Source organism: Eleginops maclovinus, chromosome 11 (genome assembly GCF_036324505.1).
Source record: "Eleginops maclovinus isolate JMC-PN-2008 ecotype Puerto Natales chromosome 11, JC_Emac_rtc_rv5, whole genome shotgun sequence".
Classification (NCBI taxonomy): domain Eukaryota; kingdom Metazoa; phylum Chordata; class Actinopteri; order Perciformes; family Eleginopidae; genus Eleginops; species Eleginops maclovinus.
The window spans coordinates 355,461-379,807 of NC_086359.1; the positions used below are offsets into that span (position 1 = coordinate 355,461).

The 24,347-nt window shown below is 46.8% G+C and overlaps 2 protein-coding genes across 3 annotated transcripts; one reads left to right on the forward strand and one right to left on the reverse strand.

Moving 5' to 3' along the window:
* The first annotated feature begins 4,107 nt into the window (after positions 1 to 4,107).
* Positions 4,108 to 12,193, forward strand: LOC134872122 (GTPase IMAP family member 7-like). Its single transcript, XM_063895273.1, has 5 exons — positions 4,108 to 4,114; positions 8,993 to 9,154; positions 9,387 to 9,422; positions 9,595 to 9,708; positions 10,418 to 12,193. Exons 1-5 carry the CDS (start codon positions 4,108 to 4,110, stop codon positions 11,182 to 11,184), a joined length of 1,086 nt encoding a protein of 361 aa, XP_063751343.1. The 3' UTR covers positions 11,185 to 12,193.
* A 137-nt stretch (positions 12,194 to 12,330) lies between these two features.
* Positions 12,331 to 24,301, reverse strand: LOC134871687 (GTPase IMAP family member 8-like). Of its 2 annotated transcripts, XM_063894501.1 has the most exons (5): positions 24,164 to 24,301; positions 22,868 to 23,023; positions 21,746 to 21,974; positions 21,074 to 21,642; positions 12,331 to 20,895 (listed from the first exon to the last, which is right to left on the reverse strand). In XM_063894501.1, the coding sequence occupies exons 3-5, from the start codon at positions 21,766 to 21,768 to the stop codon at positions 20,123 to 20,125; spliced, it is 1,365 nt and encodes a 454-aa protein (XP_063750571.1). In that variant the 5' UTR covers positions 21,769 to 21,974; positions 22,868 to 23,023; positions 24,164 to 24,301; the 3' UTR covers positions 12,331 to 20,122. The 2 variants fall into 2 exon arrangements, with proteins under 2 accessions (XP_063750571.1, XP_063750573.1); XM_063894503.1 differs by lacking the exon at positions 21,746 to 21,974.
* Positions 24,302 to 24,347: the final 46 nt, after the last annotated feature.

The following is a 24,347-nucleotide window of genomic DNA, read 5'->3' on the forward strand; positions in this document are numbered from 1 at the left end:
AGCGTTTAAAGCCGGGATGATTATCCAGCAGTGGCTCAGTCAGTAGGGGCTTGGATGCCGTAAAAGGGGGAACAGTGCCCATTATGAGGGAAGGATGAACAACCTCTGGAGCATGTTTCTAAGGACCACGAAAAGGGACCTAAAAATGCTCCATAGAAACATGGATAAAGACTCTTTTAAGGAGGACTTTGTCATTGGAAGCTCCTTTTTATCCACTGAAGAAGACGTTTTGACTTTCAATTTAGCAAAATGATTATGGACTGTGTAAATAAAAAAGAGGACATGTTTTCTGTGAGAAAATGTTGTGTTTATTTTTTGTAATTTGATGACAAGTTTGGTTTTTGGTGGAGGAGGAATTATTTGTTTACTATGAAATGTCTGAAGGGAAGAAAAGAGATACATAACTGTTCTGTAAAATGATGGGAAAAATGAAAGTACAATCAAAACAGGTTTTTTGTAAAAATGTAAATAAAATGTAAATAAAATGTAAATAAAATGTAAATAAAATGTAAATATGCAATTTTATAAATAAAAGATTAAAAAAAGGGGCTTGGACTCAGGAGGCTTGGACTCAGGAGGCTTGGACTCAGGAGGCTTGGACTCAGGAGGCTTGGACTCAGGAGGCTTGGACTCAGGAGGCTTGGACTCAGGAGGCTTGGACTCAGGAGGCTTGGACTCAGGAGGCTTGGACTCAGGAGGCTTGGACTCAGGAGGCTTGGACTCAGGAGGCTTGGACTGGGAACCGTAGGGTCGCCGGTTCAAGTCCCCGAACAGACTTGAAATATGGAAAGTGGACTGCTACTTGGAGAGGTCCCAGTTCACCTCCTGGGCCCTGCTGTGGTGCCCTTGAGCAAGACACCGGACACCTCCAATCCCCCGCTGCACAATAGCTGCCCACTGCTCCTAGTACTAGTGTTGCGGCTTCCAAACACAAACCTTTTAGCCGCTGAGAGTCTATGAGGTTTGGGTCCTCAGGTACGTAGATTTATGACGCGCCACAGTAGACCATGACAAAGACACGCTGAGATCCAAATATGCTTAGGTGCATTTATTGAAAGCACAGAGCTATCACAGCGCAGCAAGGATGGATAAATGAATGAATGAGTAGCGGTAGCGGTCAACAAAAATTACGGCTACTCCCAACCCTGACTCTCTCTCTCTCTCTCTCTCTCATCTGCGTCACCGGTGAGTGCCCACCTTTACGCACACACACTTCCGCACGCACACACGCCCACTCCCAGGTGAACCACCCCCTCTGCAACACACACACACTCTAACACACCGTGCTGCTCATCTTCAGCCTATATGTCTCTTACACACCAGCCCCTAATTATTAGGTCTCACATAATAATTCACATTTCAAAACACAATAGGAGACATAATAAATCATCATATCAATTTCAACGATAATGCAAAAATCTCTAATAAATTGCTCAAGTCCATGAAAAGTCATTACAACGAATATTCCTTCTTCTGGTCGTCATGACCGATTAGTGCAAAGTCCATCTGACGTCCGAAAACACAAAGTCCATATAGAGGTCAGCAACGTCCTCATGCTGCCTCCTCCTTCTGTTGCAACTGCCACCAAACAATCGTCCACATAAAAGCAGTGCTGCAGCTTGTCCACTGTCTCCTCCTTATGCTCATGTCCAAAATCCTCTGCACATTTCCTGAGGGAAAAGTTGGCGCAGCTAGGGGAGGATGTAGCTCCGAAAAGATGTACCTTCATCCTGTATTCACATGGTGCTTGGTTCAAGTCTCCTTGTGACCACCAGAGGAATCGCAGCAGATCAGCATCATCTGGGGGCACTTGCACCTGGTGAAACATAGCTTCTATGTCAGCCATGATGACCACAGGTTCCCTCCTGAACCTGGTCACAACTCCAATCAGTGAGCTGGTTAGATCGGGCCCTTGCAACAGCTCTTCATTCAGAGATTGTCCTTTGTAACTGGCACCACAATCAAAAACAACTCTGAGCTTTCCCTTTGTCGGGTGGTAGACACCATGGTGCGGTATGTACCAGACCCTGCCATCACTTCTTTCCAGCTCTGCATCAGGAACCTTTTCAGCATAACCTTTACCAAGTAGATCGTTAATAAAGGTGTTATACTCCCTGTAAAACACTGGATCCCTCTGGAGCCTCCTCTTCAGATGGTTTTGACGCTGTTCCACCCACTTTCCTGTTATTTGGCATGCTGACGTTTGGATTTTTCAAAGGCAGGGCGACCTGGTAGTGACCATTGACATGTTTGGCTGACTTTGTGACCATGTCCATGAACCTCAGGTCTTCCCTGGACAGACCCACTTGTTCCTCCACAGCAGATTCTGGAAAGTCCATCTTAAATTGCTGTTGCCACAGTTCATCCAGATTTACAATGGACACACGGTTCACAGTTACTGGCTGCTCACAGTAATTGGCCTCTCCACCGTTTCCTGTCAGTGGTCCATTTACCGTCCAGCCCAGTGCCGTCCTTATAGCGTAGGGTCCATTGTGCTCACTGCGGATAACTTCCAGCGGTTCCATGGCTCGTGGAACATTCGTTCCAATCAGCAACTCAATTCCAGCCTCAATCTGTGGTAAGGAGATGTGTTTTAAATATGGCCACCTTGTCAGATCCTTATTTGTGGGTATGTTTGCTTTGTGGACTGGCATTGACAACTGAGTATACGCTTTTGGCAACTCAATGAAGCTGTCATCTTCAAGTGCTGCCACCTCCAGCTCTGGCACAATGTAGCTACTGACCACCTTCTCCTGCCCCATGGTCCTGAGAAGAATGTTGGCTCTCTTCCCAGACAAATTGAGCTTCTGCTTCAGACTCTCAGTACAGAACACCGCAGTACTTCCCTGGTCCAAAAAGGCGTATGTGAGAATGATTTTATTGCCCTTCTTCGCCTTCACTTGAATCGGCACGATAGGAAGCTTGCAATCCATCTCACCAGCCCCTGTAAGCCACTGGAAACCAAGGTGTCGTCCACTGTAACCTGGATGCTTCTCTCAGCTGGTTCTGCCGTTGCCACACTATCCTTATGGAGCACAGTTGGATGTCTTAGGCCACACTTCGAGCAGGAAATCTTCCTTTGGCAATTTTTGCTTATGTGTCCTATACACAGGCAGCGAAAACAAGCACCATTTTCCTTCAGGAAGTCAATTTTCTCTTTGTGTGCCATTTTTTCCAACCGCGCACACACATCCAATGTGTGTCCTCCGGTGCAGCAGGGACAGATCTTCTTGGCTGGTGGTTTTATGTATGTAGCTTTCACAGGTTGAGCTGTTCTCTCCACACGATTCACTGTGGTAGCGAAGCTGGTTCCTCTGATGCTGGAGCGAGGGGAGGTTTGTGATTCATTTGTTTAGTTGTTATAACAGTGTCCTGAATGTTTCCAAACACAGGGTCTGTCAAGATTTTTACCTGTTTTTCAACAAAGTTGGCAATATCCACAAACCTTGCTCTCCTATTGTACCTTTCCTGCAGGTCACATGCGTCGCACCTCCAGCGGTCTCGGAGTTTGTACGGCAGTTTTTTAATGATTTCCACCATGTTTGTGGGTGTGTCCAGATCACTTAAATACTGCACATCCTCCAAAGCGTTGCAGCATCCACGCAGAAAGAGGCCGTACTCCTGGAGGGCTTTCACATCTTCTGTTTTAATAGTGGGCCATGACAAAGCTCTCTCCATGTATGCTGCTGCCACCTTTTGCTCATTGCCATAGTGCTCTTTCAATAGAGCCTTCGCCTTCACATATCCTCTGCTCGACTCAATGTGCTGACAGCTCCTCACTAGTCCCTTTGCATGCCCTTTGGTGTATTGTTCAAGGAAGTAGAGTCTGTCACAGTTGTTACTGGTGTTTCGCTCAACTCCATTTTCAAATGCTTTAATAAACGAATGGTATTTGAGTGGGTTACCATCGAAAATGGGAATTTCCCTTTTTGGGAGTGCTGAGAGGCATTGTTGTTGCATCAAGAGTGTTGAAATTTCTTTTGTTTTCTCATTATGTCCAGCACACTGTCATTTTGTGATGCATCAGTTTGTGTAACATTGGTCACAGGATCTTCAGGAGTGGTTAGATAACGTTGGAGCAGGTAAGAAGGACCTGGGAGATGTTTTATGTCAGGTAAGTGAGTGACTTAGGCTTCACAACTGTCTGTGTGGTTTCAATTGCGTTGGATTTTAGTTTAACTGGCAGTGATGGGACAAATTCCATAACATTGATGTTAAGTTGTTGTTTTGAGCATGTCTTTTCATAGTATAAGTTCATCCCATCTGAAACCTTTGACTTTGATTTACTGCCAACACTGCTTTGTGATTTTATAACACTTAGTTTTGCCATTTCCTCAGCGATTTCATTCTCCAGTAAAAGCTGTTCTCTTCCTTTGCGTAGCTTTAACTCCTCTTCATCCAATGCATGTTTTTCCTTTAATGCCTTTTGTTTTGTTGCCAAAATTGCAAGATTTGTTTCCGTTTTTAAGCGAGCAGATGAGCGTGAAGCCAAGGATGAGGAATGATGTGAGCGTGATTTCTTGGTTGCATTTGAGATGCTGTCACAGGGCTGTAGTTCATCCTGAGGATCTTGTCCAGTGGAAACAGGTACTGGAGGGTCAGCAACAGACAAATCCTTACTTTTTTCGACAGGAATTTGTTCTGCATAATTTATTTCCTTTGTTGGTTGCTCAGAAGTATTTGTCTGTAGTGGTAATTCATTTGAGTTTTCATGCGGATTTTCCTTTATCCATTTTTCCACTTGTTCCTTGAATGCATCACTGTAATCCATAATGCCAGAAAACCACTCCTTTTGTTTTTTATGTTCATCATCAGGAAGAAGTTGCAATACTTCGTTGTGCAGGTCAGTGGCCTTTTTACACAGTGCATTCAAGTTATTCAGTTGTGAGGGGATTTCAGTTACATTTTCTTTTGATTTCATGTGCGCTTTTATTTGCGGAATAAGCTCTTTGATTTTATTAACGGCACTTTTGCGCTCATGCTGCAACCGTTCGATTTTATTTTCCATTGCTTTGGCCGTCAGTTTGATTTCCCTCTTTTCACGTTCCATGTTTGAACATTCAGCATCAGCGTTTATTTGACTCATTTTCGTTAGATTGTATTTTTGTATGAAGCAACACAATCACATTTCATTCAAGAGCGTATTCAATCCATCCATAGACATTGCATTTAAATTTATTGACAGAGCGGATTCGATCCAAGCATTTCAACAGCAGTAGGTCTTTAGACAACATCAGCCGCCACATGCCACAAAGTCCCGACATCACAATCCATTAAAGCACGGAGAATATGCGCCACCATCAATGCGCCAATGCAACCAGCGTATCCATTTAATACATTGTCCTCATTTGACTCAATGCATTCCAATCGAAGCGGATTCCTTAATCCACAAACATTAACAGGTTCAGGCCTACCTGTTCCCAGGTAAATGTTTGGCGTGGTGTGGCACTTAGCTGTGGCTCCTTTGTTCTCGGGCTAGTCGGTGCGGGACGACTTGGTTCTTTGATGCGGCTTGATGATTTTCATTAAACGCCTGTTTTTTGTTGACAAATGTTGCGGCTTCCAAACACAAACCTTTTAGCCGCTGAGAGTCTATCAGGTTTGGGTCCTCAGGTACGTAGATTTATGACGCGCCACAGTAGACCATGACAAAGACACGCTGAGATCCAAATATGCTTAGGTGCATTTATTGAAAGCACAGAGCTACCGCTACTCATTCATTCATTTATCCATCCTTGCTGCGCTGTGATAGCTCTGTGCTTTCAATAAATGCACCTAAGCATATTTGGATCTCAGCGTGTCTTTGTCATGGTCTACTGTGGCGCGTCATAAATCTACGTACCTGAGGACCCAAACCTCATAGACTCTCAGCGGCTAAAAGGTTTGTGTTTGGAAGCCGCAACAACTAGGATGGGTTAAATGCAGAGGACACTGTTAATACAAATGAAATACACAATGGTAGTTACATTAAAAAATCCCGACCAATATATTATAAAAACATTTATTAAGAATGTTGTTTTAGCAAATGTGATAAATGTTTTTTAAAAGACTTACACACGGTCAAGCAGGTTTAATACAGTATTTTAGATTTTAAAGAAGGTTTTAAAAAACTGGGGCGATTTTCAAATGTATTTTTTAAAGGGTTTAAAAGGTTTAAAGGGGTTTATTGTCTAGCCAGCAGATCAGCGTATATTTTTGGCAATGAAAGTCTATTTCCCATGCTCCCCCCAAAACAACCCCACTCAGGGTGCGATAAGATAATAAAATAGGCAAAAAGAGAAAAGAATATTTACAATAACAAAATAAGTTTTGAGGATGTGAAATATACTATGTGGAATCTTGAGATTTTTTACCACTTTACTTTTGGAATGAGGAGGTTGGACAGGATATATTATGTTGACTGTTTGGGCAGATATGTACAAATATAGATATGTGTACTATAAACAGTTTTTATGGCAGATGGTTAATTATATATATTTATATATGTATTATATTTTTTAAATATTATAACATCTTTTTATATTTCACACACACATTATATTTTAAATTATATTGTGTTGTGTGTGTGGTGTTTTGGTGGTGGTGTGTGTGTGTACTATAACAGAGTGAGTAGACTTCACACAGCTCAGGATTTCAGCATCTTATACCCTTTGGGGTAAAAAACTTTTTGATTTGGTGGTTTGGGGTGTGGGTGGGGGGGGGGGGGGGTGGGGGGGGGGGGGGTTTTTTGGTTTTTGGGGGTTTGTGGGTCCTTGGTGGGTCTTTGGGGGTGTGCTGGCTTTTTAATTGGGGAGAGTTTTTTTTATTTTTTTTTTTTGAGGGGGTGAATGATAAGGAGTGAAAAGGTTAGGAATTGATGGTTTGTTGGATTGGATATTTGGGTTGTTGATTTGGTGGGAGGGGGGGTGTGAGGTTTGGGGGATTAAAATGGTTTTGGTGTGTATGTAGGTTTGATGTTTACCCCGGGAACCTAAGCTGCTGCCCTTCCCAATTCCCCGTCGAGGGTGATGGGTGTGTGTGCCTCTCTCTGCCTCTTCCTGTAGTCCACAATCAGCTCCTTTGTTTTGCTGACGTTGAGATGGAGGTTGTTGTCCTGGCACCAAGATGTCAGGGCTCTGACCTCCTCTCTGTACGCCGTCTCGTCGCCGTCTGTGATCAGGCCGATGACGGTCGTGTCGTCAGCAAACTTGATGATGGTGTTGGAGCTGTGTGTGGCCACGCAGTCGTGCGTGAACAGGGAGTAGAGGAGAGGGCTGAGCACACAACCCTGAGGGGCTCCGGTGTTGAGGGTCAAGGTGGAGGATGTGATGTTCCCCATCCGCACTGCCTGGGATCTGCCCGTTAGGAAGCTCATGATCCAGTCACAGAGGGCGCTGTTGAGCCCAAGGTCCCTGAGCTTAATGATGAGCTTGGAGGGCACAATGGTGTTGAATGCTGAACTGTAGTCAATGAACAGCATTCTCACAGAAGTGTTCCTCTGGTCCAGGTGGGAGAGGGCAGTGTGGAGGGTGAGGGAGATGGCATCATCCGTGGACCTGTTTGCTCTGTAGGCAAACTGCAGGGGGTCCAGTGAGTCAGGGAGGGAGGAGGTGATAAAAGTTTTGACTAACCGCTCAAAGCACTTCATGATGATGGAGGTGAGTGCAACTGGGCGGTAGTCATTGAGGCAGATGGGTTTTGTCTTTTTGGGGACAGGGACAATGATGGACTCTTTAAAGCATGTGGGGACTACAGACTGGAGCAGTGACCTATTGAAAATGTCTGTGAACACATCTGCCAGCTGAACTGCACACACCTTGAGAGCACGGCCAGGGATGCCATCAGGTCCTGGAGCCCTGTGTGCGTTGATCCTTTTCAGAGATCTACACACATCTGCACTGGTTAAAACCAGTGAGCAGGGATCCTGGGCCTTTTGTGCCTCCACAGCCGGGGGCTTCTCAAAGCGTGCATAAAATGTGTTCAGTTCATCTGGGAGAGATGCAGACACTTCCTCAGCACCACTCGTTGTCCTTTTGTAGTCTGTTATTGTTTTTAGTCCAGACCACATATTTCTGGCGTTGGAGCCCTTGTAGTTCGACTCCACCTTGTCCCTGTATTGTCTTTTCGCACTGCTAATAGCTCTCCGGAGTGCATACCTGGAATTCCTGTACTCATCCAAATCAGCGCCGCTGTGCGCGATGGCCCGTGCTTTAAGTTTAGCTCGGACCTCGCCGTTTATCCAGGGCTTCTCATTTGGGAATGTCCGTACAGTAATCCGCGGCACGACGTCATCGATGCATTTGCCGATGTAGCAAATGACCGCGTCAGTGTGTGTGTTTATATCGTCCTCCTCAAACACACACCACTCCGTGATGCCAAAGCAGTGGCGGAGAGCAGAGTCAGACTGCTCGGACCAACGCTGCACTGTCCTTGTCACAGGTCGGTCCCTCTTCAGTCTCTGCCGGTAAACGGGGAGCAGAAGAAGAGATATGTGGTCTGACTTGCCGAAGGGGGGGCGGGGGAGGGCTTTATATCCATGCCGGAAAGGAGTGTAAACATGGTCCAGTGTATTTCCACCGCGCGTGGGGCAGCTGACGTGCTGATAGTATTTCGGCAGGACTTTCTTCATGTTGTTAAGAAGTCTCTGTCCTGTCGATAATCCCATACAGCTCCTCCAGCGCTGTGTTGTTGTCAGCGTGCGGCGGAACATACACTGCTGTTAGAACAACAGATGTGAACTCCCTCGGCAGATAAAAAGGCCGGCATCCGATCATGATGTGCTCTAGGCTGGGAGAACAGTCCGAAGAAATGATCTCCACATCTGAGCACCAGTTGTTGTTCATCATGAAGCACACACCTCCTCCCTTGCTCTTCCCTGAGTTTATTGTCCGGTCCTGGCGATGAATGGAGAATCCGTGTGGAGCAATGGCGGCGTCCGGTATCGTGGGGTCGAGGCAAGTCTCCGTGAAAACCAAAACATTACAGGTCTTAATGTCCCGTTGAAATGCCACCCTGCTACGGAGTTCGTCCAGCTTATTATCCAGGGATTGGACATTTGCCAGAAGTAAACTCGGTAGAGGAGGCCTGTTTTCACGTTTCCTCAGCCTGACCAGGACCCCGGCCCGGGAACCTCGTGGTCTCTTCCTCCTGCGCTCCACAGGTAGAGCTCCAGCAGGTAAACACGGAGACTCTCCTTGTTTGCAGGTCGTCGTGGATTATTGCTGTCCACCAGCGACCTGAGGTGTAAAAGTTGAAAACAACAAAGTAAAACAATAAAAACACTAAGAATTTTGAGTTCATAATAATCTGAGGAATATTACGTATATAACATGTATAACTATATAGTTAGAATTCCTCCACTGGTCTCCTGAATATTAATAATAAATGTGTTCTCTGTTTCCGTACAGCACGCCAGAGGAGAAGCAGCATCGAGCATCCTCCAGGTCTGAAACACTTTCATACTTTTTATTATAAATGATGAGATACAAATGGCCCCTCTAATTTAAACAGGCCCCTCTTTACTCACAGGACATATTTGTTTGTGATTTGTAATACGTGAGATCTTGTTTGGCAGCATAATATCTGAACGTGTAAATCAGAGTTTCCTGTCTGCAGTCTTCAGTGAGTTAAGGCTGGTTCTTGTTGGGAAGACTGGGGCCGGGAAGAGTTCCAGTGGAAACACGGTGCTGGGACGAGACGCCTTCAGCGCCGCCGTCCATCAGTCCTCAGGTAACACAACACTGAGTTAGGTTCCAGTGATACGCTACATCAGAGGACAGCCGGTGAAGCCAGGGGTCTGAAGAACCACCCTGGACTTGGAGCCAGCCGCAACCATGATGATGCTCATGCCTGCACGTCGTCATGGTTGCGGCTGGTTTAAACCAGTTGTAACCACTGTCCGTTAACACACAGTCGGCACAGCAGGGTGCAGGCAACCGGTCGCAGTTCGACTTCCTGCAGGGTTAGCTGCCGACAGCGGCCTGAAGCAAGCCCAACAGATAGTTACCATTAGCTAACCATAACCCCCAACCCCCCCTCTCCACCTGCAGCTGGAAGGACAGCGGAGCTCCTTCTCCAACAGACGGCTCCAGCCCCGCTGTCACCAGGACAGGTTCAGGGGAACCTTCCTGCCCTCTGCAGTAACTCTGTACTATAACCCCCTCTGGCTGCAGACCTCTCTGCTCCATAGCCTCTCAGTGAACTGGACTCAACATGCACTCTTTACCTTATACTGATTTAATATTCCATTTCATCGCTCTATCTGTACATTTGTGTATTTCTCATTTTTACTTTTAGTTCTAATTAACAATTATTTGTTTCCCAGTTTGGGATAAATAAAGTATTTCTGATTCTGATATATGCTAGCTGCTAGCTGTTAGCTGTCCTGTTTGGCTAACCGTGGTCCCATACAGTAACATGTTGTGTGTTCCCCCCCCAGTCACCAGGCAGTGCTGTAAGCAGAGGGGGGAGGTGTCTGGGAGGCAGCTGACGGTGGTGGACACCCCCGGGCTCTTCGACACCTCGTTACAGGAGCACATCGTGAAGAGAGAGATCGCTAAGTGTGTCAACATGTCGGCCCCGGGGCCCCACGCTATACTGCTGGCCATCAAGGTGGGGCCCTTCACCGGCGAGGAGCGAGACGCCGTGCGGCAGGTGGTGCAGATCTTTGGGGCAGACGCCTGGAAGCACACCATCGTGCTCTTCACCCACGGAGACGCCGGCGGCCCTCAGCTGGTGCAGCAGGCGGGGCCCGAGCTGCAAGCCGTCCTGCAGAAGGCGGGGAACCGGTTCCACGTCTTCAACAACGCCAGGGCCAACAACCGCGGGCAGGTGCTGGACCTGCTGGAGGCGGTGCAGCAGATGTTGGAGGCCAACGGAGGACAGTTCTACTCCAACGTCCGATACGAGGAGGTGGTGCAGATGTTGGACCACAGAGAGGCGGAGCTCAGGGAGATCTACGAGAAGAAGCTGGAGGAGGAGATCCGGGGGGTGGAGAGCAAGTACGAGAGGAAGCTGGAGGAGGAGCAGCAGCAGTGCCGGCAGGTGGAGCAGCGTCTGCAGGCCGAGCTGCAGGAAGTGAAGCGCTATTACCGGGTCTTGGAGAGCGGGGTCCGTCAGGTGGTGGAGCAGACGGTGCCCTCCGACTCCTTCCAGGAAATGCTGTCCCAGTTCAACGAGAAGCTGAAGCTGAATGTTCTGTCCTGAGGCTGCCGGTCCTCTCACCGGGAGACTCAGATTCAAAAGTCCTGACTCTAGAACTACAATGTCTCACAGAGTCACGTTCTGGCTGTTTGTGCAGCATGATGTTTTCATGGAAAAAATATCTGGAGAACCAGGTCAGAGTTTCCCTCTCACTGGGCTCTAAGCTCGGTCTTTAATCCGGTCTGAGCGATCCAGCGTTCTCTCTCAGCTCCTAACATCGACTTCAGTTAACCGTCATTACACGTCTTCAAACCCCAATCCTCCGATCGGGTTTGAAACTGGAGCCTGGAACAGATTTTGTGTTTCAGAATATTTTTGGTAGGACTGTTCTCTTCCTGTAAATGTGTATTTCTCCTTTGTTTGAGAATAGCTTTTATTTTTGCTCCTCCTTTATAACTGAACTCCTCTGAAAGTGTGTGAAGCTCCTGGGCAGTAAACCTGATCCTGAAACATGTCTGACCGTATTCACAACTCTACCTACTTTCAGAACCTACCCAGATTAAAAAACTAGTACCCAGATTAAAAAACTAGTACCCAGATTAAAAAACTAGTACCCAGATTAAAAAACTAGTACCCAGATTAAAAAACTAGTACCCAGATTAAAAAACTAGTACCCAGATTATTGAACTGAGTCTTAAAACATTGGAAAATATTTTGCAGGATTCTGAAATTAGTTACCATCCCTAAAACCGTTTTCTCAGACTTCTGAATTTGTCCAAAAAAAGTAGAGAAGTAATCTGCAAAATTTAGAAAGTATCCCCAAAGTGTGAAAACTGGTTTCCTAACCTTCTGAAACTATTTTGTCCAAATAGTTCAAATAATCCCCAGGATTCTAAAAACTAGTTTCAGTATTTAGAATATTTTATTATACGAGACGTTTCACTAATAAATGACTTCTTTGAAACTCCCGTAATAACTGTTGAGTTTGAATCTGTTTATTGGAGTTGTAATGTTTACTATAAACTCTGACGAGTTGGAGGCTTTCATTTGAATAAATACACATTGAAGCTTCTGTTGATTTAGACTCAATCAAACTGATCCCCAGATCACAAACACCAGACCCTCCCTCAGAACACAGGTTCATAAACACACGAGGACATCTTAGAATAAAGACAGTCGTACAGAAGTCAGGGACCAATGGAGGACACATTCATCATGACAGGGTTTATTGGTCTTCAGACTTTAACCACTAAGCAGAAACGTATCAACTTCTGTTCTGATCAAATCTCTGATATGAAGTCAATATGAAATCAATATGAAGGGAACACTGAAGACCAGAAGGCCAGAGGGGGTCTCAGGGGGGTCTGGTTCTCCTGTATAACCAACAATACAGACTGATGCAGTAAACCTGCAAGATGACCACCTGCTGGACCGAGGTCCAGAAACTCCTTCATATAAAAACCTACTTTTTAATATAAACGGCCCAGCATGTCCCTCTGTCTGCTGTCTGTCTCTCAGGTCTCTGTCTGCTGTCTGTCTCTCAGGTCTCTGTCTGCTGTCTGTCTCTCAGGTCTTTAATCTGCTGTCTGTCTCTCAGGTCTCTGTCTGCTGTCTGTCTCTCAGGTCTTTAATCTGCTGTCTGTCTCTCAGGTCTCTGTCTGCTGTCTGTCTCTCAGTTCTCTGTCTGCTGTCTGTCTCTCAGGTCTTTAATCTGCTGTCTGTCTCTCAGGTCTCTGTCTGCTGTCTGTCTCCCAGGTCTTTAATCTGCTGTCTGTCTCTCAGGTCTCTGTCTGCTGTCTGTCTCTCAGGTCTTTAATCTGCTGTCTGTCTCTCAGGTCTCTGTCTGCTGTCTGTCTCTCAGGTCTCGTGTCTGCTGTCTGTCTCTCAGGTCTCTGTCTGCTGTCTGTCTCTCAGGTCTTTAATCTGCTGTCTGTCTCTCAGGTCTCTGTCTGCTGTCTGTCTCTCAGGTCTCTGTCTGCTGTCTGTCTCCCAGGTCTCTGTCTGCTGTCTGTCTCTCAGGTCTCTGTCTGCTGTCTGTCTCTCAGGTGTCTGTCTGCTGTCTGTCTCTCAGGTCTCTGTCTGCTGTCTGTTTCTCAGGTCTCTGTCTGCTGTCTGTCTCTCAGGTCTTTAATCTGCTGTCTGTCTCTCAGGTCTCTGTCTGCTGTCTGTCTCTCAGGTCTCTGTCTGCTGTCTGTTTCTCAGGTCTTTAATCTGCTGTCTGTCTCTCAGGTCTCTGTCTGCTGTCTGTCTCTCAGGTCTCTGTCTGCTGTCTGTCTCTCAGGTCTCTGTCTGCTGTCTGTCTCTCAGGTCTTTAATCTGCTGTCTGTCTCTCAGGTCTCTGTCTGCTGTCTGTCTCTCAGGTCTCTGTCTGCTGTCTGTCTCTCAGGTCTCTGTCTGCTGTCTGTTTCTCAGGTCTTTAATCTGCTGTCTGTCTCTCAGGTCTCTGTCTGCTGTCTGTCTCTCAGGTCTCTGTCTGCTGTCTGTCTCTCAGGTCTCTGTCTGCTGTCTGTCTCTCAGGTCTCTGTCTGCTGTCTGTCTCTCAGGTCTCTGTCTGCTGTCTGTCTCTCAGGTCTCTGTCTGCTGTCTGTCTCGCAGGTCTCTGTCTGCTGTCTGTTTCTCAGGTCTCTGTCTGCTATCTGTCTCTCAGGTCTTTAATCTGCTGTCTGTCTCTCAGGTCTCTGTCTGCTGTCTGTCTCTCAGGTCTCTGTCTGCTGTCTGTTTCTCAGGTCTTTAATCTGCTGTCTGTCTCCCAGGTCTCTGTCTGCTGTCTGTCTCTCAGGTCTCTGTCTGCTGTCTGTCTCTCAGGTCTCTGTCTGCTGTCTGTCTCTCAGGTCTCTGTCTGCTGTCTGTCTCTCAGGTCTCTGTCTGCTGTCTGTCTCGCAGGTCTCTGTCTGCTGTCTGTTTCTCAGGTCTTTAATCTGCTGTCTGTCTCTCAGGTCTCTGTCTGCTGTCTGTTTCTCAGGTCTTTAATCTGCTGTCTGTCTCTCAGGTCTCTGTCTGCTGTCTGTCTCTCAGGTCTCTGTCTGCTGTCTGTCTCGCAGGTCTCTGTCTGCTGTCTGTTTCTCAGGTCTTTAATCTGCTGTCTGTCTCTCAGGTCTCTGTCTGCTGTCTGTCTCTCAGGTCTCGGTCTGCTGTCTGTTTCTCAGGTCTCTGTCTGCTGTCTGTCTCGCAGGTCTCTGTCTGCTGTCTGTCTCTCAGGTCTCTGTCTGCTGTCTGTTTCTCAGGTCTTTAATCTGCTGTCTGTCTCTCAGGTCTCTGTCTGCTGTCTGTCTCTCAGGTCTCTGTCTGCTGTCTGTCTCTCAGGTCTTTAATCTGCTGTCTGTCTCTCAGGTCTTTAATCTGCTGTCTGTCTCTCAGGTCTTTAATCTGCTGTCTGTCTCTCAGGTCTTTAATCTGCTGTCTGTCTCTCAGGTCTCTGTCTGCTGTCTGTCTCTCAGGTCTTTAATCTGCTGTCTGTTTCTCAGGTCTTTAATCTGCTGTCTGTCTCTCAGGTCTCTGTCTGCTGTCTGTCTCTCAGGTCTTTAATCTGCTGTCTTTCTCTCAGGTCTTTAATCTGCTGTCTGTCTCTCAGGTCTTTAATCTGCTGTCTGTCTCTCAGGTCTTTAATCTGCTGTCTGTCTCTCAGGTCTTTAATTTGCTGTCTGTCTCTCAGGTCTCTGTCTGCTGTCTGTCTCTCAGGTCTTTAATCTGCTGTCTGTTTCTCAGGTCTTCAATCTGCTGTCTGTCTCTCAGGTCTTTAATCTGCTGTCTGTCTCTCAGGTCTTTAATTTGCTGTCTGTCTCTCAGGTCTCTGTCTGCTGTCTGTCTCTCAGGTCTTTAATCTGCTGTCTGTCTCTCAGGTCTTTAATCTGCTGTCTGTCTCTCAGGTCTTTAATCTGCTGTCTGTCTCTCAGGTCTCTGTCTGCTGTCTGTCTCTCAGGTCTTTAATCTGCTGTCTGTCTCTCAGGTCTCTGTCTGCTGTCTGTCTCGCAGGTCTCTGTCTGCTGTCTGTTTCTCAGGTCTTTAATCTGCTGTCTGTCTCTCAGGTCTCTGTCTGCTGTCTGTCTCTCAGGTCTCGGTCTGCTGTCTGTTTCTCAGGTCTCTGTCTGCTGTCTGTCTCGCAGGTCTCTGTCTGCTGTCTGTCTCTCAGGTCTCTGTCTGCTGTCTGTTTCTCAGGTCTTTAATCTGCTGTCTGTCTCTCAGGTCTCTGTCTGCTGTCTGTTTCTCCGGTCTTTAATCTGCTGTCTGTCTCTCAGGTCTTTAATCTGCTGTCTGTTTCTCAGGTCTTTAATCTGCTGTCTGTCTCTCAGGTCTCTGTCTGCTGTCTGTCTCTCAGGTCTTTAATCTGCTGTCTTTCTCTCAGGTCTTTAATCTGCTGTCTGACTCTCAGGTCTCTGTCTGCTGTCTGTCTCTCAGGTCTTTAATCTGCTGTCTGTCTCTCAGGTCTTTAATCTGCTGTCTGTCTCTCAGGTCTTTAATCTGCTGTCTGTCTCTCAGGTCTTTAATTTGCTGTCTGTCTCTCAGGTCTCTGTCTGCTGTCTGTCTCTCAGGTCTTTAATCTGCTGTCTGTCTCTCAGGTCTCTGTCTGCTGTCTGTCTCTCAGGTCTTTAATCTGCTGTCTGTCTCTCAGGTCTCTGTCTGCTGTCTGTCTCTCAGGTCTTTAATCTGCTGTCTGTCTCTCAGGTCTTTAATCTGCTGTCTGTCTCTCAGGTCTTTAATCTGCTGTCTGTTTCTCAGGTCTTTAATCTGCTGTCTGTCTCTCAGGTCTTTAATCTGCTGTCTGTCTCTCAGGTCTTTAATCTGCTGTCTGTCTCTCAGGTCTTTAATCTGCTGTCTGTCTCTCAGGTCTTTAATCTGCTGTCTCTCAGGTCTTTAATCTGCTGTCTATCTCTCAGGTCTTTAATCTGCTGTCCCTCATGTCTTTGTGTCTCAGGTCTTTAATCTGCTGTCCCTCGGGTCTTTAATCTGCTGTCTGTCTCTCAGGTCTTTAATCTGCTGTCTGTCTCTCATGTCTTTAATCTGCTGTCTGTCTCTCAGGTCTTTAATCTGCGGTCCCTCAGGTCTTCAATCTGCTGTCCCTCAGGTCTTTAATCTGCTGTCCCTCAGGTCTTTAATCGGCTGTCTGTCTCTCAGGTCTTTAATCGGCTGTCTGTCTCTCAGGTCTTTAATCTGCTGTCTGTCTCTCATGTCTTTAATCTGCTGTCTGTCTCTCAGGTCTTTAATCTGCTGTCTGTCTCTCAGGTCTTTAATCTGTTGTCTCTCAGGTCTCTGTCTCTCAGGTCTTTAATCTGCTGTCCCTCAGGTCTTTAATCTGCTGTCCCTCAGGTCTTTAATCTGCTGTCCCTCAGGTCTTTAATCTGCTGTCTCTCAGGTCTTTAATCTGCTGTCCCTCAGGTCTTTAATCTGCTGACCCTCAGGTCTTTGTCACTCAGGTCTTTAATCTGTTGTCTCTCAGGTCTTTAATCTGCTGTCCCTCAGGTCTTTGATCTGCTGTCCCTCAGGTCTTTGATCTGCTGACCCTCAGGTCTTTGTCTCTCAGGTCTTTAATCTGCTGTCTCTCAGGTCTTTAATCTGCTGTCCCTCAGGTCTTTGATCTGCTGACACTCAGGTCTTTGTCTCTCAGGTCTTTAATCTGCTGTCCCTCAGGTCTCTGTCCCTCCGGTCTTTAATCTGCTGTCCCTCAGGTCTCTGTCTCTCAGGTCTTTAATCTGCTGTCCCTCAGGTCTTTGATCTGCTGACCCTCAGGTCTTTGTCTCTCAGGTCTTTAATCTGCTGTCCCTCAGGTCTCTGTCTCTCAGGTCTTTAATCTGCTGTCCCTCCGGTCTTTAATCTGCTGTCTCTCAGGTCTCTGTCTCTCAGGTCTTTAATCTGCTGTCCCTCGGGTCTTTAATCTGCTGTCCCTCGGGTCTTTAATCTGCTGTCCCTCGGGTCTTTAATCTGCTGTCCCTCCGGTCTTTAATCTGCTGTCCCTCGGGTCTTTAATCTGCTGTCCCTCGGGTCTTTAATCTGCTGTCCCTCAGGTCTTTAATCTGCTGTCCCTCAGGTCTCTGTCCCTCAGGTCTTTAATGTGCTGTCCCTCAGGTCTTTAATCTGCTGTCCCTCAGGTCTTTAATCTGCTGTCCCTCCGGTCTTTAATCTACTGTCCCTCAGGTCTTTAATCTGCTGTCCCTCAGGTCTTTGTCCCTCAGGTCTTTAATCTGCTGTCCCTCAGGTCTTTAATCTGCTGTCCATCAGGTCTTTAATCTGCTGTCTCTCAGGTCTTTAATCTGCTGTCCCTCAGGTCTTTAATCTGCTGTCCCTCAGGTCTTTGTCACTCAGGTCTTTAATCTGTTGTCTCTCAGGTCTTTAATCTGCTGTCCCTCAGGTCTTTGATCTGCTGTCCCTCAGGTCTTTGATCTGCTGACCCTCAGGTCTTTGTCTCTCAGGTCTTTAATCTGCTGTCTCTCAGGTCTTTAATCTGCTGTCCCTCAGGTCTTTGATCTGCTGACCCTCAGGTCTTTGTCTCTCAGGTCTTTAATCTGCTGTCCCTCAGGTCTCTGTCCCTCCGGTCTTTAATCTGCTGTCTCTCAGGTCTCTGTCTCTCAGGTCTTTAATCTGCTGTCTCTCAGGTCTTTAATCTGCTGTCCCTCAGGTCTTTGATCTGCTGACCCTCAGGTCTTTGTCTCTCAGGTCTTTAATCTGCTGTCCCTCAGGTCTCTGTCCCTCCGGTCTTTAATCTGCTGTCTCTCAGGTCTCTGTCTCTCAGGTCTTTAATCTGCTGTCCCTCGGGTCTTTAATCTGCTGTCCCTCGGGTCTTTAATCTGCTGTCCCTCGGGTCTTTAATCTGCTGTCCCTCGGGTCTTTAATCTGCTGTCCCTCGGGTCTTTAATCTGCTGTCCCTCAGGTCTCTGTCCCTCAGGTCTTTAATGTGCTGTCCCTCAGGTCTTTAATCTGCTGTCCCTCAGGTCTTTAATCTGCTGTCCCTCCGGTCTTTAATCTACTGTCCCTCAGGTCTTTAATCTGCTGTCCCTCAGGTCTTTGTCCCTCAGGTCTTTAATCTGCTGTCCCTCAGGTCTTTAATCTGCTGTCCATCAGGTCTTTAATCTGCTGTCTCTCAGGTCTTTAATCTGCTGTCCCTCAGGTCTTTAATCTGCTGTCCCTCAGGTCTTTGTCACTCAGGTCTTTAATCTGTTGTCTCTCAGGTCTTTAATCTGCTGTCCCTCAGGTCTTTGATCTGCTGTCCCTCAGGTCTTTGATCTGCTGACCCTCAGGTCTTTGATCTGCTGTCCCTCAGGTCTTTAATCTGCTGTCTCTCAGGTCTTTAATCTGCTGTCCCTCAGGTCTTTAATCTGCTGTCCCTCAGGTCTTTGTCACTCAGGTCTTTAATCTGTTGTCTCTCAGGTCTTTAATCTGCTGTCCCTCAGGTCTTTGATCTGCTGTCCCTCAGGTCTTTAATCTGCTGTCCCTCAGGTCTTTGTCACTCAGGTCTTTAATCTGTTGTCTCTCAGGTCTTTAATCTGCTGTCCCTCAGGTCTTTGATCTGCTGTCCCTCAGGTCTTTGATCTGCTGACCCTCAGGTCTTTGTCTCTCAGGTCTTTAATCTGCTGTCTCTCAGGTCTTTAATCTGCTGTCCCTCAGGTCTTTGATCTGCTGACCCTCAGGTCTTTGTCTCTCAGGTCTTTAATCTGCTGTCCCTCAGGTCTCTGTCCCTCAGGTCTTTAATCTGCTGTCCCTCAGGTCTTAAACCTGCTGTCCCTCAGGTCTTTAATCTGCTGTCCCTCAGGTCTCTGTCACTCAGGTCTTTAATCTGCTGTCCCTCAGGTCTCTGTCCCTCAGGTCTTTAATCTGCTGTCCCTCAGGTCTTAAATCTGCTGTCCCTCAGGTCTTTAATCTGCTGTCCCTCAGGTCTTTAATCTGCTGTCCCTCAGGTCTCTGTCCCTCAGGTCTTTAATCTGCTGTCCCTCAGCAGGGTTTCCCACAGCGCTTTCCTGTTAAGGCGGCCGCCTTAACAACACGGGGTTGCCGCCTTGACTAACGTCACGTCTCCAGAAAAAATAAAAATGATATAGGCCTATAGCGATACTCGCCGTTTTACTCTTTCATGTTTTCTACCTTTCATTCCAAACCGTGACTGACAGTCTATCTTCTCTGCAGAACGCATTTTAAAATAAAAAACAAAAACAAATAAAAGAAAGGTTTTAAAATGTGGGGCTATGCCTCTGAATATGCCTCTGAATATGCCTCCAAATATGCCTCCAAATATGCCTCCAAATATGCCTCTGAATATGCCTCTGAATATGCCTCTGAATATGCCTCCAAATATGCCTCTGAATATGCCTCTGAATCGCGTGATGCGTCCGAACAGCGGCATCTAGTGGTATATGTCATTGTGCTATCATCGTTCGACCAACATCCTTCAAAACCAGCATTTTTCGGAAAGACTACTATTTGGATAGCTGACAACCTGTCGAATCTACTATTTGGATGGCTGACAACCTGTCGAATCTACTATTTGGATGGCTGACAACCTGTCGAATCTACTATTTGGATGGCTGACAACCTGTCGAATCTACTATTTGGATAGCTGACAACCTGTCGAATCTACTATTTGGATAGCTGACAACCTGTCGTATCTACTATTTGGATGGCTGACAACCTGTCGTATCAAGGTAAGATTATTATTGAATTCTAAACTAGTCTAATAATAGTCTGTCAACTGTTCACTAGTAGGCTACCTGGATAAGCGTAATGTTTTCTTATCAAGGCTAATTGTGTTTAACGTTTACACGTGGCTATATTATTATAGCCTAGCCTGCCTTTGACATTTGCACGTAATTTTCTCTCGCAATGTTCACAGCCAAATGGATCGAAAAACTCAGCCCAAAATCGCCGGCTTCATCATGCGACGTAGCCGGCCGACTTCACCCTCCGCATCTTTAGCCACGGTCTTTCTGATTGGTCTTTATTTTATTACTAATGTCCGCTTCTCTGTTTTATTGCTGTCTTTTCTACCCGCTACCCCCCGGTACAGCTCGCTGCAGGACTAAGGAAGGACTTCTGGTTCTGACTGAGTGATCCGGGTGTAAACTGTGCTGACTGCATACAGCAACAGGCCCACTGAAATGATCCCAAAGAACCAGTACTTTGGCTGCTTTAAAGCCCGCCAGACGCTAGCTAACGCTCCGAGAACCCTTCCTCTCCGAGGCCTCCGGATCATCTCCTCGGTGCAGGGCTGTCCTCCGTTAGCTGAGACCAGCTCCTCTATCTGACCCAGGAAGGTTCTGACCTGCTGTCTGCTTCTCCTTGTGTTGTCGAACACACAGTATCTACCTCCACACATGGAGACCAGCTCATAGACAGGACTGTTGGACCGGATCAGATCCCTAATCAACTGCCCTCCTAACTTGTCTCCGTGAGTGAAGAGCACCATGGAGTGCCTCAGGGCCGGGCCTCTGAGCAGCTGCTTCATGTTCTCAAACAGAGCCACATCTGCTGAGCTGATGCTGCCCAACCTGAGCACCAGGACCAAGGCGTGCGGTCCTGGACTCGCCTTCTTTATGGACTTCATGATCTCCCCAGACAGCTGTTCAGGAGACAGGCCTCCAGCTTTGATTCCTGGAGTGTCCACTACAGTGACCTGACGCCCCCCCACCCCAGCAGACCGGCAGACCGACTCAGTGCTGACGGGGTTAAAGCCACAGTCCGACTCAAACTGAAGCGACCCCAGGATGGTGTTCCCCGAGGAGCTGCGTCCTGCTCCAGGAGGACCGAGCAGAACCAGCCTCACCTCCTCCGACCGGACCGGCTGCAAGACACCTGGAGACACAGAGACAGTTATAGCGTCCGTCCAAAGAGACTCTGGACTCACCTGAGACAGAACCTGCAGGTACTTCAAACCCAACATGGTGCATCCTGAAAATGTCAGGAATGGACTCAGCATCCTCCTCCAAATCAGCCAAGACATACAAGTATCTGAAAAGTGTAGTGAATGTACCTGGTGGGGGGGGGTTCTGGGCTCGGAGGTGGCCGGTCTTCTCCAGCAGCTCCCGGACTTGTTCTCGCCCTCCGGTCTGGTTGTCAAACAGATGATATCTATTGGAGAATGTCGAACATTGAGCTTCAGTGTCCTCGTCTTCAAAGATGAAGTCCTCCAGGGACCGGCCCTCTAAGGTGTCCCCTCCTGTGAACAGCAGGAAGCACCGGTTGAAGTCCTGTGGTCCGAAGACCCTGCCAGCCGCCACCAGAACTTTCCCCTGCTCTCTGGTGAAGCGTCCCATGCCGAACACCAGCAGGAACAGGATCTCTCTGCCGGAGACCCGGAGCTCATGGCACCAGGCCCGGATCAGCAGCTCTGAGCCCAGGATCCCCGGGGTGTCCACCACAGAGACCTGCTTCCCAAACACAGTCTCGGTGGCCTCGGAGATCTGCTGTGTCACGGGAGTCAGGGTCTGTCTGGACTCAAACGCCGGGCGTCCCAGGATGGTGTTTCCTGAAGCACTCTTACCAACGCCGGTGTTTCCCAAGAGGACGATGGTGAGACCTGGATCTGGATCCATGTTGAGCCTGCAGGAAACCAGAGGAGAAACTGTGGTGGATCAGGTGATCAGTCCAGACCCGCTCAAAGGAGCCGCCCTGCGGTTTGACCCCCCCCTCACCGCCCCCGTACCTGGTGTTAGGTTGATCATTCATACATGTGTATTCTTGATTTGCTCTTTCACTGTCCTGAGTGTTCTCTCTGGTTTCCTGTTGCTGCTCTGACTCCTGAACCTCCAGGGTGCATCTGGTCCTGGTCCACACCCGCTCTCTACAGACCTGCACAGCTCTCCACTCTGTGTCTCTGCAGCATGCACCAAAGCAGATCCCAGTTCTGGTTCTGGTTCTGATCTTTAGAGCCTCTGCAGCGGCAAAATAAAACAAAAAATGACCTGAAAAAAGAGAACTGCCGCTGAGGCACCGGCTGGTGCAGCTGATGGAGTACTCAGATCTTGTACTTGAGTAAAGTAGAAGTACTCAGGTCTTGTACTTGAGTGAAGTAGAAGTACTCAGATCTTGTACTTGAGTAAAGTAGAAGTACTCAGGTCTTGTTCTTGAGTAAAGTAGAAGTACTCAGATCTTGTACTTGAGTAAAGTAGAAGTACTCAGATCTTGTACTTGAGTAAAGTAGAAGTACTCAGATCTTGTACTTGAGTAAAGTAGAAGTACTCAGGTCTTGTTCTTGAGTAAAGTAGAAGTACTCAGGTCTTGTACTTGAGTAAAGTAGAAGTACTCAGGTCTTGTACTTGAGTAAAGTAGAAGTACTCAGGTCTTGTACTTGAGTAAAGTAGAAGTACTCAGGTCTTGTACTTGAGTAAAGTAGAAGTACTCAGATCTTGTACTTGAGTAAAGTAGAAGTACTCAGATCTTGTACTTGAGTAAAGTAGAAGTACTCAGGTCTTGTACTTGAGTAAAGTAGAAGTACTCAGGTCTTGTACTTGAGTAAAGTAGAAGTACTCAGGTCTTGTACTTGAGTAAAGTAGAAGTACTCAGGTCTTGTACTTGAGTAAAGTAGAAGTACTCAGATCTTGTACTTGAGTAAAGTAGAAGTACTCAGGTCTTGTACTTGAGTAAAGTAGAAGTACTCAGGTCTTGTACTTGAGTAAAGTAGAAGTACTCAGGTCTTGTACTTGAGTAAAGTAGAAGTACTCAGGTCTTGTACTTGAGTAAAGTAGAAGTACTGCAGGGTAGCTGCTGGCCAGACAGCAGCTACTCGAGTACTGAGTAGATTATATTTATGAATTGAAACACTCACGATCAGCAGAAGGATTTCTGATTCCCCGTTCCAAAGCTGTGAAGCTGCAGAGGTCACTGACTGCAGAGGTGAGGAGCAGCCTTCAGAATAAAAGTGTGAGAGGCTTTTATTTTGAAGGGTTCTGTAGGAAGTCTTGCCCTGTGTGCAGATGAGTTCCTGCAGGAGGAGATACACGGATATGTGAGGAACCCTCTGTCTCTGTCATTCTTTCATCCATCAATATATATTTAATACAAAGATCTTTAAAGAGCTGAACTCTTCTGTCAGTTTCACTGTCACTGAACAGCCGCTGCCCAAAGCTTCACTGAAACACTGAACGATATTTACCACACCATGAAGGCTGTAGAAGCCAGATTTCAGTCTGCTGAGTTTCTGGAACATTTTAATAAAATAATCTATAAGAAGTATCATTTACAGCAGGGGTGTCCAAACTACAGCCTGCATGGGGGCCACACGCGGCCCGTTGCCCATTTTTATTTGGCCCTCTGCAAATTCTGTAGTCTAATGGAATATGGCCCACACCTAGAACTAGTGCTGGTCTTATATTGTTCTTAAATATATCTGCAAGTCTAAACAGCACAGTAGTGTTCATGTGTTAATGAGCCCACTTTGCAAATAAATTCAGTCAATTAAAGTGGAAAACATTTTGTAACAAATGTTAGTTGACACAGAAACTGATTGAAATGAACTCTCCATATTTATTGTTAAGAGAAATCTGAGGCTTCTGTTTTAAGGGATGAGCTGCCAGCAACAAAAAGTAAACCCTGTGGAGAGCTGAGACGTTTCAGCATATTCAGGTTTCAAGAATCATTTACTTACATTTTATTTTGCAAAATTACAAGTTAACATACCATATAAGGCAATACCCCTCAGGTCGGGTGAGGGGCCCAGCCCTTCATATATTGTCTGTGTGTGACCCTCCAGGAAAAAACACCCCTGATTTGCAGCTTTTGTTGACTTGATAGTTTGTTCTTATTTCGGACCTTTTTTATTCTTAAAATGCAATTATTTCTCAGACTTAACTTGTCCTTTTCCAAAGACTCTCCTCTCTCCTGCTGCTGTCTCTTTAGAAAGGACATTCTGAACTGACCTGAACTGAAACACAAACTGCAGAGTCTTGTATTCGCTCACCTTCTGAACTTTACTGACCATCATATTCTTTAAAGGAACATGTAACCCACTGACCTCAGATTCGCTTTGAGTAAGAGTTTAAAACATCTTTAAGTTTATCTTCAACATTATCAACATTTGGTGCAGAATATGAACTGGAATAAGAATCAAAGACATCGAACACACCTGCTGGTGATAGTTTGATGAACTGTAAGATAATGAACAGTGAGCAGTAGAAGAAGCAGTCTCTGGGAGAGAGGGAAACTGCTTCAGGCGCCATCTCAGAGTCTGTTCAGCAGCCAGAGCAACAAGATGGAGTCTGACTGCATCCTGTCTTCAGAAGCAGAGACACTTCAGAATAAAAGTCCCA

What these genes read in the sequence shown, in the direction of transcription:
- LOC134872122 (XM_063895273.1), top strand. An exon ending in CACAGGTAGAGCTCCAGCAG is followed by an intron (nt 9,155 to 9,386) that starts GTAAACACGGAG and finishes GTTTCCGTACAG; the next exon opens with CACGCCAGAGGAGAAGCAGC. An exon ending in CGCCGTCCATCAGTCCTCAG is followed by an intron (nt 9,709 to 10,417) that starts GTAACACAACAC and finishes TTCCCCCCCCAG; the next exon opens with TCACCAGGCAGTGCTGTAAG.
- LOC134871687 (XM_063894501.1), bottom strand. Translation starts at nt 21,768, where the DNA reads ATGAATGATCAACCTAACACCAG. An exon ending in AATGATCAACCTAACACCAG is followed by an intron (nt 21,643 to 21,745) that starts GTACGGGGGCGG and finishes GGTTTCCTGCAG; the next exon opens with GCTCAACATGGATCCAGATC. An exon ending in CCAGAACCCCCCCCCACCAG is followed by an intron (nt 20,896 to 21,073) that starts GTACATTCACTA and finishes CTGTGTCTCCAG; the next exon opens with GTGTCTTGCAGCCGGTCCGG.